Source organism: Asterias amurensis, chromosome 6 (assembly GCF_032118995.1).
Source record: "Asterias amurensis chromosome 6, ASM3211899v1".
NCBI classification, from domain to species: Eukaryota; Metazoa; Echinodermata; class Asteroidea; order Forcipulatida; family Asteriidae; genus Asterias; species Asterias amurensis.
The window spans coordinates 1,900,905-1,922,298 of record NC_092653.1 but is presented as its reverse complement, the minus strand read 5'-3'; the positions used below and the strand labels follow the sequence as shown (position 1 = coordinate 1,922,298).

Genomic DNA, 21,394 nt, shown 5'->3' with positions numbered 1-21,394 from the left:
ACAGGTTTGTTATTTGATGTAGAAGTTGTGGTACACAAAGCACGGCCTTGGACAACACTGTTTACCGAAAGGGTCCAATGGCTTTAAGGGTCAAAACATCAGTTACTATTTTAAGCACAATTTGTCAATAATTTTAGATCTGGTAAAACTTGGGCAGTTGTGAAATAGCCGGTGCGCATGCGTGTGACGAATACATTGTCAACGGGACCGCTGCGCAGAACTATTGACATAATTTTATTTCCCGTTGATTTGATTGAGAAACTTATATTGGTCACGTAGCACCAAGTAATCACAAAGAGTGTTCGTCTGAAATCGTGTTGGGCTGTTGATAACGTTCTACTTAGTCTTGGCCATGGTAGCTTGCAGAGTGTTGTCTAGATTTCAAGCCGTCCAAGCCGCCTTGGCGATTCAACCGCGCGTAGTACACTATCCAGAATCAAGCACCATAGTCTTGGGCCAAGACTACGTTCTACTTGGCTGCCATGCTATATCAGTAAAACCCAAATTTGAGCAAGCTTTCCAGTGTCAAACGATACCAGTTTGTCCAGTGACACACGAGACCAGTTCACCAAACTGTGCACACCAAACAAAGGAATACAACCGCTACCTTTAGGCGACGGCAAGCAAAATCCTATGACAGCTAACTGACGACAAGCAACATGGTCTTTGCCTGTATCGAAAAAGCGATGCGGTTGGCTTTCTTCAACTATGGAGGCTTCATCGCTAGACATCCGTATCCATTTCTGATATGTCCTCTCTTACTAACTGCAGTCCTCGGCACTGGCTTTATCTTTCTTACGGAAGAGCAGGATGTCGAGGACCTTTACACGCCGGTAAATGGACAAGGGAAAACGGACCGAGCGACGGTCGAGGAGTTGTTTGCGCAAAATGGTGACAGCGACCCGTTGTTGTCACGGATTACCAGGTACGGGAAAGCTCTTCTACGGATGGAAGACGGCGGGAACATCCTCGAGGAAAGGGCAATGCAAGAAGTCCTGAATCTGCATGAGATTATTATGGATATTAGTATTCAACATGACAATAAAAAATACGGCTTTTTTGATCTTTGCTCCAAGGTGGATGGATCTTGTAACGAAAATGGCTTGTTGTCCGTGTATAAGTACAACTCGTCCAAGGTGTCGGAGATTGCCCTGACGTATCCTCTTTACAAGAAAGATGCAAACTCTGTCGTGTTCCTTGGAGGAGAACTTGGGGGAGTGAAGTTCAAATCAATGTCTTCTGATGAGGTACAATCGGCAGAAGCTTTGTTACTTACTTATATATTATTGCAAGAAGACGAACCGAATGATTTAAGGGCTGTTCACTGGGAAGACGTATTCATCAAAGTCGTTTCTGAGTTTAACTCATCTAACATGATTGCTGAGCGTCTTGTTTCTACAACGATTGAAGATGAGCTGAATGACGCAAGCGCTGACATCATCAGAGACTTTTCCATTACGTTGGGTGTTTTTGTGACTTTTACCATTTTATCATGTATGATGTTTGACTGGGTTAGGAGCAAGCCGTGGCTAGCTGCATGTGGCGTCTTATCGGCGTGTCTTGCACTGGTATCTTCATTTGGTCTCATGAGCTACGTCGGTGTATCTTACGTCAATGTTGTGGGGGCAGCACCATTTCTTATAATTGGTAAGTTTAAAGCTACGAAATGTCGTTTGTCTTTAAAATAAGACTAGCATCTGTGTTTTGTAGTTCTTTTTTTTAAAAATGTTTATATATATTATTTTCTTCGGACAATACAATGCTGATTATAACAAGCAGAGGCCGTCCAGGGATAAGCAAAAGTATAAAAGAAAGATGTGCCCTCCCAGACCTTGGTCATAAAAGGGGTAACAATTTACATAACACAAAATCTAAAACTGTAGTGAAAATTAAAACAAAATATGGCAAGTAAAAGCAATACACTAACGATATAAACAATAATCATCGTATCAATTGTCAAATGTACGCAAAAAACACAAACCAGAGATACGAGAAACGAGAAGCCGAACCTTAGTTTGCTAAATCATCTCGCAAGATGGAACGAAATGTATGGTATGAATAAAGAATTAAAGGCACCTGGAAATAGGATTGTTTTTCTTTTAAACATAAGAGTATAATGTTTATTAACAATAAAACAATTTTTTGAGTAATTGTTTGTCACGATTTATATGTTAAAAAAAGTAATTAAGTGACTGGGGGGTTGACTCCGCCTACCCCTTTTGTGACGTAGGAAAAGGAAGACTTTGCCTTGATCAAACATAGACCCCCTCGATGCGTAGATAAACACACGTGCAAAAGTACATGTAATTCTAAGACGTGACTGAGTTTGTACGCTGCGAAAAAGTTTTTTTTCTGGCATTTTCCCGGCAATGCCGACCAGGTGTATTGCTGCTGGATGCAGCAAAATAACTAAAGATGGGGTCAGTCTTCATCTGTTTCCTGCAGATCCAAAGTATAGGCGGCTGTGGGCTGCGAAAGTCAGATTAACTAGAGCAAAGTGGTCCGGTCCGACGTCTTTTTCAGCGCTGCAGCGAACACTTAGAGCCGTCGTGCTTCGAATCCTGGATACACAACTCATTTGACATGACGAGAAGAGCCATTCTTAAACACGACGCCGTCCCAACAATTTTTCTAGCTAGTGGGAAGTCGAAGAAGGTATCTGAAAGACGTGACGAACTCAGAGGAGCATTTGCTAAACGTGAAAAAATTCGGGTTAAAGTTTGAACTTTGAGGGTATGTTTTTAGCTTTTGCCAAGTGACACGATTTTTTGTTGGTACCGCATGCGATTCACCGTGCGTGCAGGTCCTACGTGACCGTCCGCACATTATACAGCAGCCATAGTGCGTGCGTGCAGTCTGCTCCGTGGCTGTATTTCTATAATAATACGTAGGCAGACCCACATCTTACAACCCATTTGGTCACTAAAAAGTCGCATAGTTAAATAAAAATAGCAGCAATAGCTTTTGTAAAAACCACTAGGCGTTCAACATGTTCAAGTTTCAATGTACGTATGTGTGTAAAATCGTGTCTAAATTTGTTTGATGTGCCATGTTCCTAAACGTAATGTACGGGGGCCCGACTACAAATTTTCTCTCCAAATATCGCGCCTTCAAATACGTCACGAACAGCGCCCTCTCGGGTCGGGGCCTACTCGTAAATTTGTAAACACAATCAAAACTAAGATTTTTAAACCTTAGTTAATTTTTTATTCACATTCCTCTCATAAAAACACATATTTTAGTGACAAAAGCTTTATTTAAAAAAATACCACTTCCAGGTGACTTTAACGAGTTTCTGTGATAAAACGTGAGAACATCAAAACGGCTGCGGTTAATCTGAAAATTGCTCAGAAAATCCACATAGAACAAAAAGTGTTTAAAACTAAAGGCCTTGCTTGGCAATAAAAGAAATAATATACTGAAGTGTCGCTTGTTAAAGACACTATATAATGGACACTCTTGGTAATTGTCAAAGATCAGTCTGCTCACTTGGGGTATCTCAACATATGCATAAACTAACAACCCTGTGAAAGTTGATAATCACACGAAGTTGTGTGTTTTTATAGATGCTTGATTTCGAGACCTCAAAATATAATTCTGAGGTCTCAAACTCCAATTCGTGGAAATTTACTTCTTTTTCGAAAACTACGTTACTTCAGAGGGAGCCGTTTCTCAGAATGTTTTATAACATCAACAGCTCCCCATTACTCGTTACCAAGTAAGGTTTTATGCTAATAACAATTTTGAGTAATTACCAATAGTGTCCAATGCCTTTAAGAGATTTAAAGGCAATTATGTCACATAAATTGCGAAAACAATTTCTGGGAACCTTTAGGTTATGTTTTGTTAATTATATTTTATGTAGACCCTGCTTTTAGTTACAAAACACCGTTAGATTACTCATTTAAAATGAAGCAAAACATTAAAAGTAAACATAAACTATTTGTGGATGTTATAGGCCTAATCACACGAGGCAATTAATTTGCAGTCAACCTTAGAGACAACCAAATGCAGTGCAAGCTGCAGAACCACTTTGGTAGCACATCAGTATTTTTTTCAAACGATGTCTTACGATTTCCAAGAAAACGTTGAGAATATCTTTTGAGATTGCCTTGAACTGTGCCTTTGCCTCAGTGTGACATGGGGCTCGGGGAAAATCGGGCTAAAATGAATCTTCCACTTAAACGGCCTCCCGTCTTTCAGAAACCAAGGTTCAAGGTTGACTTATGGAGATGACGAAGGTTTTTGGAAGAAGCCTTATTAACACTTCAAGGAACACGTTGCCTTGGATTGGTCGAGTTGGTCTCTAAAAAGCGTCTGAAACCGTTTTTTTTTATCAAACGCATACGGCTGGAAAGATGTTTTATTTAAATTAAAGTAGAATACAATGACCCACACAAATTTGTCTCGAAATTGCGTGGTTTTCCTTTTACTGTCCGAACTAACACGGTCGGGCATTTATGGGAGTCAAAAATTTGACTACCATATTAATGGCCGATCGTGTTAGTCGACGTCGAGCTAAAAGGAAAACCATGCAATTTTGAGGCATGTTTGTGAGGGTCATTTTATTCTACTTTTAAAACATAATATTTTCAACCATATGCATTTTATAACAAACGGTTACAACCGCTTCTAAACGCGACCGATCCAAGGCAACGTATTCCTTTAACAATACATAGCCTTTATTACAATGACATTGCTAAATCAGGGCCGACACTATTGAGATCAATAGTCTAAATGTGAGGCCATTGAACTAAACTGTACCGAAGGCTGTGCTGAATGAAGAAACGAGTAAAATTTATCTTCATTCATCATTTAGCGGTCGCAGCGGATATCATATTCAAAATGTCTTGTCAATGTATACTTGTCATTATGTTTAAATGCAGTGGACACTATTGGTAATTACTCAAAATATATATATTAACATAAAACCTTACTTGGTGACGAGTAATGGGAAGAGGTTGATAGTATAAAACATTGTGAGAAACGGCTCTCTCTGAAGTGACATAGTTTTCGAGAAAGAAGTAATTTCAATGAATTTATTTTCGAGACCCCAGACTTAGAATTTGAGGTCACTGCAAATTAAGGTGATACTTTGACAATGTAAGGCTACAGTTCTGCATTAAAATTACATTGAATTGGCTGAATCCGACAATAATAACGTTGTAATAGAGGGTTATAGTTTACACAGAAACTTGATTACGTATTTTGGCAAATATAGGTTTTCTGGGTCAAAGTGGCAAATGAGCAGCCAATTTCATTTTCATGCGTTCAAATTAAAGCTGTTTTGCCTCTCCAGTTGTTACTGCGTTTCAAATTCAGAACTCGGCCATTCAATTTCGTTTTGAGTATCTGTTCAATTTAGCGTATCGCCGTTCATTTTCGTGACACACACGCCTCAAGAAGCGTCTGCGAATTTGAGTGCTGCTTTGATGGATTGCTAAATTGATTGATTATTTTGTTAAATCAAATGACGCAACATTACATTTGACTATAACCATAAAACGAAATCGAATGACCCTTTTCAGTATAGCATTCGACTTCGTGCGAAATGGAATAGGCTGGCGGTTAAATTGGCTGCTCATTTTCCGAAATAATTGGCCGAGAAAATATATATATTTTTAAAGCCATTGGACCCTTTCGGTAAACAGTGTTGTCCAAGGCCCACACTTTGTGTACCACAACTTCTATATCAAATAACAAACCTGTTAAAATTTAGGCTCAATCGGTCATCGGAGTCGGGAGAAAACAACGGAAAAACCCACCCTTGTTTCCGCGCGTTTCGCCGTGTCATGACATGTGTTTAAAATAAATCCGTAATTCTCGTTAACGAGAATTTATATTGTTTTGCTGTTTTCTCAAAAAGTAAAGCATTTCATGGAATAATATTTCAAGAGAAGTCTTTCACCATTGCCTTCTGTAAACCCTGTAAGTTATTTGTAAATCTGTGAACTTTTATTTTTTTTTCTGAACCGAAAGGGTCCAATGGCTTTAAAGCAATGTTTGGAACTTTTAACTACTTTTACGTCATTCGAATTAACAAAATAATCATTCAATTTAACAATTCATCGAAGCTGCATTCAAATTCGCAGGATCTTTTTGAGGGGTGCGTTTTAATTTTATTTTGGGGCAGTCAATTCTGGGATTGTTTCCTTACGAACATTAAAGGCATGCGGTAAATTTGTTGCACTCTTGAACATAATATGCCAAGATGAATGACACGCCAAAAGATTGATGGTTGGCGAGTTAAAAAAACAAAAAAACACCATTGATTCAAACACATCCAAATATCAAGTCTTGCTCAGTTAACCAATAAAGCTCCTCGAAAAAAAAAATAAAGAAGAAAACAAAAATCTATGGGGCCCCAGGTAAAGTCTACTTGAAACATAAAATAAAGAAAATAAGGTTCGCTGCGTGAAGGTACGGCGTTTATCTGTTTATTCGTATTTCTTTAGACGTATACTTATTTGAATCCTCTTTTAGAGAAATCGACTACCCCTTTACGAAATTAAAAATAATTAAATCAGCAAAATTTCTATAGTCGAACCAGCTTTGCTCAATTGAATGATGACTGAGTGTCATGAAAAAGAATGAGTGTGCTAGGAACTTGAATGCCTCGAAACGAAATTGAATGACCGAATTCTGAATTTGCAACGCAGTCAAAACCGGAGAGGCAAAATAGCTCTAATTCGAACGCATGGAAATTAAATGGCTGCTCATTTTCCGAAATTGACCGAGAAAACCTATATTATTATTTATTTTATTTATTTACATTAATTCTTCGGAAAATACAATAATTATTTGAAGCAGAGGCCGTTCAAGGAAGGGCAAAAGTAAAAAACCCACAAATGTAATGAAAATAGGTGCCTTCCCATACCTTTCTCATTAAAATGTAAAAATTCGTATACATATGACACATAAATCTAAAATTGTAGTGATATTAAAACAAAGGATGGCAAGTAAAAGCAATACACAAACGATATATACATGAACCACCGTAATAAAAGTGAGGCCCCTAATTGTCAATTGTTAAAAGTTGATACCTTTGCGCAGGTGTTCAAACTTAGTTGAAACTTTTAGTAATCTTTTTTTTTCATGCAATGACTAAAACTTTCCATTGATTCTCCACTCCAGTCTGCCCACAGTCCGCACAATGTATTTTTGGAACAAACAAGGAGCAAGACATTGTCTTTATTTTGGAAAGTTTGCAAAATAAGCCGGGTTTATTTCGGTACTTTCCCGGTTGCGAGTTGTTTGCGTTCCTTTTCTTTTCTTCGTCTGTCATCTTATGTAGCCAGACAAAAGACCCGAAATCAATATGTGCATTAAATAAAGAAAATAAGGTTCGCTGCAGGGGGGGGGGGGGGGGGGGGGGGGCGGAAGGGGTCGCGCCTAGAACCCGCCACCTACTTTGAAAATAATCTCATTCTTCGATCGAAGCTCTCCAATACAAACCTACGCAAACGGCGCGCTGTGTAGTGCACGTACATCCCCTATATAAAATTAAAAGATTTCAAATACGTTCTACCCTTTGAACGCAGGCGCGCGGCCGTTGAGACTGCCTGGACGCGTCCATTTAATCAAAGGGTGCGTTTATCTCTAAATAGTGTTAATTCACCCAAAGTTTACACTAGAAAACATCGTAAATGTTTTTTTGTTGGCATTGCCAACTGCTTCAGTAATTTAATAATTTAATAAGCAACATATATTTAGCGTAAACGACATGTCTTATATATTATGTTTAAGATGTGCGCTTGCCTCAGAATTAACATTACCTGTGGCGATTGTTCCCGTCCGTCAACAGACGATCGTTTGCGTGGAAACCAAGTATAGGCAGAAACCATTTTTTCAAATATACCTCTCAAAAAACGTCAAATATCCAGAGGATGTACGAAGGGATTTTGTTTAAACTTTCAGAAATGAGAGATCCATCCCTCATCATAACGTTCAGTAAAAAATATCAGAGGATGAACGATAATTTTTTTCACATTATGTCGATGTTTATAGCCATTTTAGGGGTGACGTTTTTTTAACGAAACTCCCGCCTGGACCCATTCATACACGTTGGCCGCTGCAATAAGCAAACGAAAATTTTTGGTAAAATGTTTAAGCATTTTATGTAAACCTAACCAGTTTAACAATGGAAAATGCTCTTACAATAAGTACTGTTATGTTTTCAGTGCTGTTAAAGAGAGCATTTCAGCGGTAATCATGTTATCGTTTCTTGTTTAATATTGACATCACCTATTTTTAAAATGGAGTGTACCCACAACGCGCTAGCAAATGATTGCGCAATACCCCTTCCGCCCCCCCCCCCCCCCGGTTCGCTGGATTTAAAAGGGAAGGTGCGACGTTTATCTGTTCATTCGTATTTCTTTAGACGTATACTCATTTGAATCCTCTTTTAGAGAAATCGACTACCCCTTTACGAAATAAAATTAATTAAATCCGCAAAGTCTCTATAGTCGAACCAGCTTTGATCAATTGAATGATGACTGAGTGTCATGAAAAAGAATGAGTGTGATAGAAACTTGAATGCCTCGAAACGAAATTGAATGACCGAATTCTGAATTTGCAACGCAGTCAAAACCGGAGAGGCAAAATAGCTCTAATTCGAACGCATGGAAATTAAATGGCTGCTCATTTTCCGAAATTAACCGAGAAAACCTATATTACTATTTATTTTATGTATTTACATTAATTCTTCGGAAAATACAATAATTATTTGAAGCAGAGGCCGTTCAAGGAAGGGCAAAAGTAAAAAACCCACAAATGTAATGAAAATAGGTGCCTTCCCATACCTTGCTCATTAAAAGGTAAAAATTCGTATACATATTTATATATGACACATAAATCTAAAATTGTAGTGATATTAAAACAAAGGATGGCAAGTAAAAGCAATACACAAACGATATACACATGAACGACCGTAATAAAAGTAAGGCCCTAATTGTCAATTGTTAAAATTTGATACCTTTGCGCAGGTGTTCAAACTTAATTGAAACTTTTAGTAATTTTTTTTTTCATGCAATGACTAAAACTTTCCACTGATTCTCCACTCCAGTCTGCCCACAGTCCGCACAATGTCTTTTTGGAACAAACAAGGAGCAAGACATTGTCCTTATTTTGGAAAGTTTGCAAAATAAGCCGGGTTTATTTCGGTACTTTCCCGGTTGCGAGTTGTTTGCGTTCCTTTTCTTTTCATCGTCTTTCATCGTTTGTGGCCAGACAAAAGACCCGAAATCAATATGTGCATAAAATAAAGAAAATAAGGTTCGCTGGATTTAAAAGGGAAGGTGCGACGTTTATCTGTTCATTCGTATTTCTTTAGACGTATACTTATTTGAATCCTCTTTTAGAGAAATCGACTACCCCTTTACGAAATTAAAAAATAATTAAATCAGCAAAGTCTCTATAGTCGGACCAGCTTTGCTTTATTGAATGATGACTGAGTGTCATGAAAAAGAATGAGTGTGCTAGGAACTTGAATGCCTCGAAACGAAATTGAATGACCGAATTCTGAATTTGCAAAATAAAGTTTGCAAAATAAGCCGGGTTTGTTTCGGTACTTTCCCGCTGCGAGTTGTTTGCGTTCCTTTTCTTTTCATCGTCTTTCATCTTTTGTGGCCAGACAAAAGACCCGAAATCAATAATAATGTGCTTGCACGTCCTTGAGTTGTTCACTAGACAGTGAACAACTCTTTGCGTGTAGCCTCATACCACCGTGACATTTCTATTGTAGAACACATTTCTAAGTTGTAAAACCTTTGAGGGAGCTCACAGCTCAATTTGAATAGATGTCATTTCAAGTCACGTTTCACTCAACAGCAAATTGATTGTTAATTAAAGGTACTGGAAACTGTTGGTAATTACTCAAAATAATTCGTCGGTCGCACCACGAACTGACCTAACTCGTTCACTGTTTTAAAAAACGTGTTCAGAGAAAATCACGATTGAAGTTGCACTATTTTTGAAACTGCTGTTTCGGAGTCTGCTTACCAACTTTATTGTATTATTTTATGACGAAAACAAAGCTGAATACTTTATTCATACAGAACTATCAATGTGTTTTAATCCCTAAAACTATTTCAATAAGTAATTAATTCCTAAACAGATAGGTCACTTTGTGAAATTGAAAATTTCATTTTTGCCTGCAGCGCGCTGTGTACAAACCAATGCGTAATAGAGACCTATCGAGATAGGTCACTTTGTGAAATTACTACGCTCCCCAGTATTAGGTCACTTCGTGGTGCGAAAATTTGCACGCGCGCCATAATCGCGCGCGCTGTAGCTTATAGTTTAACCCTTGGTAAAGCGACGTATCTAGATAGGTCACTTTGTGAAATGACAAAATGGCAAGTCCAGCGATGCGTCGTTTATACTAATTAGTGTAATTAGTGTAACTATTACATATTAGGCACTGAAACTTGCTGATAATGTTAACAGCATTGACTTTGTCAATAATTTGTTTTAAAACAAATTTGCGAAAATGTGTGATTTTGTGTCAGTTAGGTCAGTTCGTGGTGCGACCGACGAATTGTAAGCACGAAAACTTATTTGTTATCAACGAGCAAAGAAGAGCTGTTTATAGTATAGCACATTGTGAGAAACGACTCCCTCTGAAGTAACGAAGTTTTAAAAAAGACGGTAAATTGTTCTCATTCAAATGATAAAGCCTGTAGCCCGCAACAAGGGTGTTTTTTCCTTCATTATTCTCTTCCCAACCCGATGAGAAATTGAGTTCAAGGTTTGTTATTTTACGAAGGTTGGGATACACCAAGTAAGAAGACTGGTCGTTGACAATAATTATTATCAAAGGTGGGGTAGATTGCACAAAGAGTTAAAACTAGTTCTAACTTAGGACTAGCTATAAGTTATTTTCTCCAACTCTTTGAGAAATCGAATCATGGCGGTGTTCTACCTAGTCTTGGTTCAAGACTCTCCTGTATTTGTCACAAAAGGGCGCGCTATCACCCCAACGCGCTATCAACCACGAACCGCTATCACAGGAGAGTCTTGGCACATTCGTTAAATCTCCCCCCCCCCCCCCCCCAAATGAAGGGGCGGGCTCTGCGGGAAACGTACGCACGCGCATTATGTTTCCCCCCGATTTTGGGGGGAGATTTAACGAATGTGCCAAGACTCTCCAGTGATAGCGGTTCTCGGGTTGATAGCGGTTCGTGGTTGATAGCGCGTTTGGGGTGATAGCGCGACCGCTTGTGACAAATCCAGGAGAGTCTTGAACCAAGACTATGTTCTACCATGTAGGCCTACTGTAGCACACATATAGGCCACATCAGAGCGGGGTGATATGTTTGAGACAGCACCTAAACCTGTTGGATTTGGTGCTGGAGTTATAATACTAAGTATCCTTAGGTATGTTTAATAAATTCACTCTTACATGAATGGAAAACTGAAAAAGATCAAAGGTGAATAAAAATACCGTGTAGCCTGTCATTATTGAACAACAAAGAAACAGGCTAGGCAGACCTATATGTCTAACCATTTCGTCATTGAGTTGTTTGAACAATGTTTAATGTTTTTGAAACCAGTGGAGTGTTTTAAAGCCATTGGACCCTTTCGGTAAACAGTGTTATCAAAGGCCCACACTTTGTGTACCACAACTTCTATATCAAATAACAAACCTGTGAAAATTTAGGCTCAATCGGTCATCGGAGTCGGGAGAAAACAACGGAAAAACCCACCCTTGTTTACGCGCGTTTCGCCGTGTCATGACATGTGTTTAAAATAAATCCGTAATTCTCGTTAACGAGAATTTATATTGTTTTGCTGTTTTCTCAAAAAGTACAGCATTTCATGGAATAATATTTCAAGAGAAGTCTTTCACCATTGCCTTCTGTAAACCCTGTAAGTTATTTGTAAATCTGTGAACTTTTATTTTTTTTCTGAACCGAAAGGGTCCAATGGCTTTAAGCAGCGGTTGATGATTAATGTTTCGGAATCTGGAAAAGACAATGAGAAAACCATAAAGAAATGTCATCCCCCCCTAGCCTTGCTCAAGGCAGTCGAATTATTCACTCCGAAAAAAGACCGCCGCTGTATAAAAACTCACCCGTATTCACTGTGCGTAACATCGCACGACACGATGCCTCCGTACACTATCCGCATGCGGAGGCCGTCAGGCCGACAGCCTTGTAGGGTCTGTGTTGAAGCCACTGACCTCATTACTATCACACACCACCACCACGGACGCTCAGCGAGCATGTAGGGTCAACAGGTCATGATAAGAGAAGTGCGTGATTGGACGTCAAAATGAATAATTCATTTGCCTCACATCCTGTGTTGTCTGATAGGTCTGACGAAAGATATACATATTCATGGCCTGCATACTAGCATATCCGAGAGCCCCCCCATTTTTTTCCACTTGTGGAAATTTTTCAATACAACACATTGAACCCGGAAGTTACAGACCCGACAAGGCTGTCGGCCTCACGGCCTCCGCATGCGGTTAGTGGTACGAGTGCGAAGTAGTCGTACGATGTGACAGTGTGTATACGGGTGGGTCATGCGGTGTGATCGCACGCACCACGCACAGGGTATACGGGTGGGTTTACAGCGGCGTATTTTCGGAGCGAATAATGCGACTGCCTTGAGCAAGGCTACGTGCTACCGCGACCCAATGGCGGCGCGCCAACAGTCAGCATGCTGGGTCCAAATACATATCGCTGGATTCGAGCAAAATGTCTTTGAAAAAGTCTCGCTTGCCTGTAATACCAAAATACAAGCCTAGCTGAATGCACTAAAAACAGAACCTATTCATTTACAACTCAATGCATGACAAGTTTTGACTTGAATACAATTTTGCTTTCTGTTTGCACGTATGCTCAGATCGTCAGATCTTTTTCAGTTATTTTGTAATAAGCAAACCATTTCAGAACACTCCTTGATAATTGCTCACAAAACTCCTGTATTGTCCTTTGGCAAACACAAGAATCCGATGTGTTAGTCAGGTCAAGTGAAGACTAGTCAAGTGTTAACTATGACGTCCATATTCCTTGTCGTTTTGTTTTGTTTTGTTTGTTTATTAACTAAACAAGGGAGGTCAGTTGACCATCAAATGCCACCTGGTTCTTTTTTCTTTCAATTCAATATCCTGTGTAGTTTGTAGAACATCGTTCCCTGGTTGTTTTTAACTTTTTTAAGGTATGACACAAATTGGGGTAAAACTGTGTTTTAGCTCCGTTTCCATTGCATTGGCACTGGACACTACACTGGTATTAAAACACGTGTGATCAAAATAATTGTAAGCATCTGAATGAGAACTAAATTGTGTTTGAAGCTTTGCATGGTGTGGAGTATAAGAGCAACTATAAATATCAATATGAATAGTAAACTTGCGGGTACAACCATGAGTAAAATCTCTTTTGAAGGAGTGGTGGCTCTGTAAAGAGCCGGTTTGGTCTCGACGTTTCGAACAGTATACTCTGCTCGTTTTCAGTAGCGTACACTGTTGGTAGTTGTCAAAGACCAGTCTTCTCACTTGGTGTATATCAACATTTGCATAAAATTACCAACCTGTGAAAATTTGAGCTCAATCGGTCGTCGAAGTTGCGAGATAACAATGAAAGAAAAAAATAACCCTTGTCACATGAAGTTGTGTGCGTCAGGTCAGACGCGCTTGATTTCGAGACCCCAAATTCTAAATCTGAGTTCTCGAAATCAAGTTCGGGGAAAATTACTTCCTTATCGAAAACTACTCCACTTCAGAGGAAGCCGTTTCTCACAATGTTTTATACTACCAACCTCTCCCCATTACTCGTTACCAAGTAAGGTTTTATGCTAATAAATATTTTGAGTAATTACCAATATGTGCGCCATTTACCTCTCTGTTTAAATGGCAGTGCTCTCAACCAAACAAAGAGGTGTAAATTCTTAGGTATTAATACTGATGAGAACTTGTCCTGGAAAAAACACATAGACGTTTTAACCACCAGAATCTCAACAAATGTTGGTATTATGAATAGATTGAAATATTTTCTACCGCAAAAGATTTTGTTAACTTTATACAATGCATTCATTCTTTCATATTTAAATTACGCAATATTATCCTGGGTTCACGGAAAGGCACTATGTAACAAACTTTTACTATTGCAAAAGAAAGCCGCTAGAATTATTACAAAAGCCAATTATCTTTTCTAATTCAGCTCCTATATTTGCCGAACTTAAAGCCATTGGACCCTTTCGGTTCAGAAAAAAAAAAGTTCACAGATTTACAAATAACTTACAGGGTTTATAGAAGGCATTGGTGAAAGACTTCTCTTGAAATATTTTTCCATGAAATGCTTTACTTTTTGAGAAAACAGCAAAACAATATAAATTCTCGTTAACGAGAATTGCGGATTTATTTTAAACACATGTCATGACACGGCGAAACGCGCGGAAACAAGGGTGGGTTTTCCCGTTGTTTTCTCCCGACTCCGATGACCGATTGAGCCTAGATTGTTACAGGTTTGTTATTTGATATAGAAGTTGTGGTACACAAAGTGTGGGCCTTGGACAGCACTGTTTACCGAAAGGGTCCAATGGCTTTAAAGTGCTCAAATTTAATGACCTGTATCGTCTGAACTTTGGTAAATTCATGTTCAAGAACAAATACCGCCTGTTACCTAATAGCTTTAATGAAATGTTTACTTTAGCTTCATCAATACATTCCTATGGTACTCGTAAAGCATTGAAGGGGGATCTGTATGTCAATCACAATAAACTTCAATTCATAAAAATAGCGTTGTGCAACGAGGAGTAGAATATTGGAATAGTCTTCCCATACATTTTAAGCAACCTTCTACAATCAGTACATTTTCAAGAAAACTTAAACACTACTTGCTAGATACTTATCTGTAATGCCATCAAAATATAATGTTGTTCTTTTTAATCGTTTGCTTTGTTTGGTCTCAGCTGTCAGCTTGTGTATACCCGTGTGTCTGTTTTGTCTCTCAAATAGGGAATACTTTGTTACACTGTAGTAATCGGCGTCTTGCTTCACGAAAGCGAGATGTAGTCTTTTGGTCATACTGTTGCATTATTTTGTTCTCTGATTTTTATCATCATTGAAATTAGGCAAATTTATGTACAATTTAATCGGCAATCACTCTACCAGTATTTTCGAGGAAAAAACCCTACAATAACTACTACTCAAATGCATATTCCTTATAACCTTATAATTCATGACTTTAATAGTACGAGTCCATTTAATGATGACTCGCCTTTGTGTTGCTTGTAGGCCTACACCTATCGTCTGACCATGTTGTCCCTGGTCTTTGTCTTTGTTTGTGTTCCTTGGTATCATGTTTGTCTGTCAATAGGTTAGGGCACAAAAGCATTTTGCTTAACCTTACACCTAAATGTTGTCTGTAAATTACTGCTTATTTATTTTTTGAAGTATTGTGTACCTAATCATACCTCATACTATATTACTTGTTTTAATTTTGACATAAATGTACGCTATTGTATTATTGTTTTGTATGACAGCATTGAAAATAAATGTACTGAAAATAGTAGTGTCCACTGCCTTAGCTTACTTTCCGAAATCTCATTACTTCCTTTTCATGATTAAAGGCGACTAGAACATATTGGTTATAAACAAAAATGGTTCTCCCTAAATCCAATATAAAGCACGACCGTAATAATGTGACGATTTGGTTCAAAATCCTGCCTGTACACCTACGTTTCATTATTCACCACATAAACATGTGATTTTCTGTGTCTGTTTTTGTGTGTGATATATTATTATGAGAACTAATTGGAACATGTTTTTTGAAACCAAAAGCATAAAACCAATAGCTATCAAGTCATTACTTTTAGCAGAAACGTCAATCTTGCATATTATTTGTCACAGCTTTGTCAAAGTTCATGCTTGGGTTATCGTGCTCATTGCACCATGGGTAGGTAACAAACTGCCAAAGACCAAATAATTTCTCGTTCTACAAGTTCCGAGAACCTCAAGCAATATCAGGTTAACCCGACAATAGCCCGCTTACGGAAGCAGGGAATTCTGTGCTTACGGCAAGCGTAATTCACGGGTTAGCGGCGAATTTTGGCTTCTGCGTGTGCGTACTCCATTGTTCTAGGCATTCTACGCTTACAAGGCTAGCGCAGAAATTCGGCGCTAGCATGTCAAGCGGGGAATCGCGATCGTAAGCGCAGAATTCGGCGGTAAGCAGAGCCATGAAATTGGGCCCAGAACTTGTGTGTTTCAGCATAAAATGCCGCCAATGATAACATAACCTGTTTGTTGTTGTCATCAAATCGCCTAAGGTTTGCAGTATCGGGACCCAATCAACCAAACAGTCTCTGATATAGACTGAGAATTGTACTTGACAAAGTCGGTTATGGAACCACATTTAAAGGAACACGTTGCCTTGGATCGGTCGAGTTGGTCTTTGAAAAGCGTTTGTAACCGTTTTTTATAAAATGCATATGGGTAGAAAGATGTTGTAAAAGTAGAATACAATGATCCACACAAACATGCCTCGAAATTACGTGGTTTTCCTTTTACCTCGTCGACTAACATGTCGGCCATTTATGGGGGTCAAAATTTTGACTCCCATAAATGGCCGACCATGTTAGTTCGCACAGTAGAAGGAAAACCACGCAATTTCTAGGCAAACTTGTGTGGATCATTGTATTCTACTTTTAAAACATGTTTCCAACCATATGCATTTTATAAAAAACGGTTACAAACGCTTTTGTTTTGACCAACTCGTCCGATCCAAGGCAACGTGTTCCTTTAAACAATTTTGACTTTGCTTGGGCGCCCTTTTAATTTTTTTTTTGACGTAGTCAATACTGCAAGATTATTATAATATGCAAACTTGTTTGTGGAATATATTTGTTGTATAACAAATATGAACATGAGCGGGTCTTTTTTTAACCCTCGAAATTACTGCTGACCCTTGGTCTTTTTATGGGTCAGCAACATTAAAGGGAAGGTACACGTTTGGTAATTTGTTGATAGCATAAAACATTGTGGGAAACGACCCCCTCTGAAGTAACGTAGTTTTTGAGAAAGAGGTAAATTCTCACTAAAATAATAAGACTTGTAGCTAGAAGTCTTTTATTCCTATCTGAAAGCACGGAAATTCGTCCAACAAGGGTGTTTTTCTTTCATCATTTTCTTGCAACTTCGATGACCGATTGAGCCCAATTAATGTTCACAGGCTTGTTATTTGATGCTTATGATGGGATACACTTGCTACAATTATAAAGGGGATCTGAAAAAATATCCCCGCGGTCTCACCCCAACCCACATAAACCAATGACGCAACCGTCACAACGGCTTCCTCGGTTGACTGATGACAGAGATGTTGGGCGCGATCGGTCAATCTGCGCGATCAACCGATCGCGCTGCGCTATCGACCGATCACGCTGCGCTATCGACCGATCGCGCTGCGCTATTGAAATATCTATTGGTCGCGCAGCAATCGGTCGATCGCGCAGCAATCGGTCGATCGCGCAACAATCGGTCGATCGCGCAACAATCGGTCGATCGCGCAACATTCGGCAACGAACATGCGCGATCAACCGATCGTGCGGGAATGGCTCGGCGCGATCGGCCGATTGTGCAGGAATGATTTTGCGCGATCGGCCGATTGTACAGGAATGGTTATGAGTGATCGGCCGATTGTGCAGGAATGGTTTTGCGCGATCGGCCGATTGTGCAGGAATTGTTTGGCGCGATCGGCTGATGTTCAGGGGCCGAATTCACAAAGATGTAACATTGTTTGTAACTGCAAATCAATCGTAGTATGACGTCACTATATAAATCACTATGGTGATACTAAAAATTTGTCCTGCTATGAATTTTATTGCTTTGAGAAATTGCCCCAAGGAATAGTTTACCTGCACGATCGGTCGAACGCGCAAACCCATTCCTGCACGATCGGTAGATCGCGCAAAACTTTTCCTGCACGATCGGTTGATCGCGCAAAACTTTTCCTGCACGATCGGTTGATCGCGCAAAACTTTTCCTGCACTATCGGTCGATCGCGCAAACCCATTCCTGCACGATCGGTAGATCGCGCAAAGCCTTTCCTGCGCGATCCGCTGATAACGGGAAAAAATACTCGTAGCGCAATCGGTCAATCGCGCAAAGATGTCATTGCGCGATCGACCGATTGTTGCGCGATCGACCGATTGTTGCGCGATCGACCGATTGCTGCGCGACCAATTGATCATAATTTGATCGTTCAATAGCGCAGCGCGATCGGTTGATCGCGCAGATTGACCGATCGCGCCCGACAGAGATATATTTAAACTGACATGGGCCCCACCCATACACCTTGCAAACATTTTGATTTGCAAACCTATGACACCAAGTCAACAGTCTCAGAATGTCACTGACAGCGCCTTCATTTATTGACCAACAAGTGAGAACACTGGTCTTTGACGATTACTAAACGTGTACAGTGCCGTTAACTCATTGTTTTTGTGTTGTAATACAAACCATAACCCCTAGTTTCGTTTGTGTTCTTCTTTTTTCAGGCATTGGAGTTGATGATATGTTCATTATGTTAGCTGCTTGGCGCAAGACGAGCACCACACTGACTGTGGAACAACGCATGCGTAAAGCATTCTCCGAGGCCGCCATGTCTATTACCATAACGTCTGTGACTGATGGCTTGGCCTTTGGGGTTGGAACCATCACAGTTTTTAAATCTGTGAGGATATTTTGTTTGTATTTGGGTACTGCTGTTCTCTTTGATTACCTGTTTCAGATTACATTCTTCGGGGCTTGTATGGTATTGACCGGTCGGCGGGAGGCGGCGAACAGACACTGCTTGTGTTGCTATAAGGTCAAGACTAAGATGGAACAAAATTCTATCTTTATCATCTCTCGTTCGGGTACTCCGGAGCAACGTGGGGGCCCCCACGTCGACAGTGGTCATGCTACCCGGCAACCATCCTCACGGATAATACCCACAAGTGAGCATGGTGTGATGGTATTCTTCAAGAGGTTCTACGGGCCTATCATCACAAGTTGGTGGATGGTGTTGATCGTTATAGTGCTGTATTGTGGCTACTTGGCCATAGCTATCTATGGATGTACACAGATCGAGATGGGACTGAGTCTCAGGAACTTAGCGCGTGATGACTCGTATGGGGCTAACTACTTAGATGAAGCGCGTTTCTATTTCAACTCGTACGGCCCTCAAATCGCCTTAGTATTTACAGAGCCAAAAGACAACTGGCATCCAAGCATACAGGACATCATGGAGCAGACTCTTGTCAAGATGGAGGAGACTGAGTATGTCCACGGCAAGGAAGAGAACCTCTCTTCATCCTGGCTTCGTGCCTATCTCTCGTTCCTCGAGTTGAATGGGTTACATGAACCAACCCAGACCCAGTTTATCAACACACTCAGGGATAGTTTTCTCAAACACCCCGCCTACCAACATTACTCTATGGATATTGTATTTAACAAAGATAACACTAGTATTGACTCTTCAAGATTCTTTGTTACCACTAAAGATGTAGATACCACAAATAAAGAGAGTTCTATGATGACAACGCTGAGGGAAGTTGCAAATGATGCCGAGATCCCGGCCATTGTCTACAATCCAAATTTTATCTTCTTTGACCAGTTTATTGCAATCTATCCAAACACAATGCAAAATCTTGGTATCGCCATCGGCGCCATGTTTGTTGTATCTCTACTTATGATCCCAAACCCCATCTGTTCTATCCTCGTCACTCTCTCTCTAACATCCATCGTGACTGGGGTGGTCGGCTTCATGGCTCATTGGGACGTGAACCTCGATAACATCTCCATGATCAACCTCATTATCTGCATAGGTTTCAGTGTGGACTTCTCCGCACACATTAGCTACGCCTACGTATCAGGGAATCAAGGCTCACGTCGTGAGAATGCAATCCACGCTCTCTACTCCCTCGGTATGCCCATCGTTCAGGGATCCCTTACCACTATTCTAGGCATCTTAATCCTCGCATTCTCAGAAACTTACATCTTCCGGACTTTCTTCAAGACAATGTTTCTCGTGATCTCTTTGGGAACACTTCACGGTATTGTCTTTATTCCCGTCTTCCTTATGCTCATCATTCCGGCAAAGGAGCAGAATACTGACCGGTTCCCTGGTAGGGAAAACCCCATACCCGTTGACATTAAAAGAGCAGCTACAAAAATAGTTCCTATATGGAACCCCGGGTTCATTGCTTATCCTACCGACGAGAGAGTTAGATCGCCGGTAGATCAAATGCCATATGGGAGGAGGTTGGCCACTAGACAAACATCGTCGTATCCCCAGCCTATGTATTAACTTGTAAGTCTTTATAATGACCCTTTTCGAACTCACGGCTTAGCCTTTGGATTCGGCTTCAGGCTTCCGTTCTCTCGTCTAAAGCTCTGCTGAGTGCATACGCAAAGCACGCACATTATTGTCAAAACAACTTCCGAGCCAAGCTAGCCTGTGTCGATCTGGGGCCGACGCCGTGGTTTCGAAAAGGGTCTGTGAGTGGAACAATCTCAAAGCCAGCACTTAAGACGACTGGGTTATTCCTGGTTTCGGGTACAAGGGCTTCACCCTTTGCGGGTCAGTGTGACCCAGAAATGTGTAAAAAAAAATCACATTTACACAAATTTAATCTAAGCTTAAAACATATATATTATTTATGACAACCAGTTTCCAGGTGAGCCTAGACTTGACTCGAGTGAGATAGGTCTCTATAAACATATCGCAGCAATTGAAACAAGCCGTTTGACTAGTATCATGCTGTCTCCATCGCGGTCATTTTCCTCGTAACGAATAACAATAATGAATGCTATTAATCATTTTGAAAATATGACCCAGACTATTTCCTCCTACCAGAGAATGGGGGAGTTTCAAGATGGCTGCACCATGATAAAGGTCTATAGCAATGCTTGCTCGGTGTCAAAATGCGGTTCCGAGAATGGGAACAGGTTTGGGAATGCAGATCATCACAAAGCAATAGTTTTCTGGCGATGGCACGGGATTGGGACTTGAGTCAAGTCTAAGGTCAGCATAACCCAGATATTGGTCAGGCGCCTTGGGATCGGGTTAGATATGACCCGAGAGAAAACATTCCTTAAAACATTACTTTATGATTTTTTTTTAATTAAAAGGAACAAATTGACGTTTAAATTTCTATACGGTCCTTTTGCACGGTAGAGAGAATAATAACACTGACTTCAAAGTCTCACATAGTGAACCTATAATTATTTTCACTTTTATGTTTTTTTCTTAAACTCTCAAAATTCATGGTCGGCTGAAGACATGATCATGCAGACTTCTGTTTTGTTGTTGATGAATCTCATAGCACATGAGGCATGCACACGGTGTATAACACAACCACTAATTAACATTGTTTACTCACGACCACACCCACGTACATTACACGT

At 40.0% G+C, this 21,394-nt stretch overlaps 1 protein-coding gene across 1 annotated transcript; it reads left to right on the top strand.

Moving 5' to 3' along the window:
- The first annotated feature begins 506 nt into the window (after nt 1-506).
- On the top strand, nt 507-21,140 carry LOC139938736 (patched domain-containing protein 3-like). Its single transcript, XM_071934353.1, has 2 exons — nt 507-1,647; nt 18,502-21,140. Exons 1-2 carry the CDS (start codon nt 660-662, stop codon nt 20,292-20,294), a joined length of 2,781 nt encoding a protein of 926 aa, XP_071790454.1. The 5' UTR covers nt 507-659; the 3' UTR covers nt 20,295-21,140.
- Nucleotides 21,141-21,394: the final 254 nt, after the last annotated feature.

Bases quoted from the DNA above. Each gene is read 5' to 3' on its own strand.
- LOC139938736 (XM_071934353.1), top strand. From the start codon at position 660: ATGGTCTTTGCCTGTATCGAAAAAGCGATGCGGTTGGCTTTCTTCAAC. The intron at 1,648-18,501 runs GTAAGTTTAAAG...TTCTTTTTTCAG, and splicing joins AGCACCATTTCTTATAATTG to GCATTGGAGTTGATGATATG.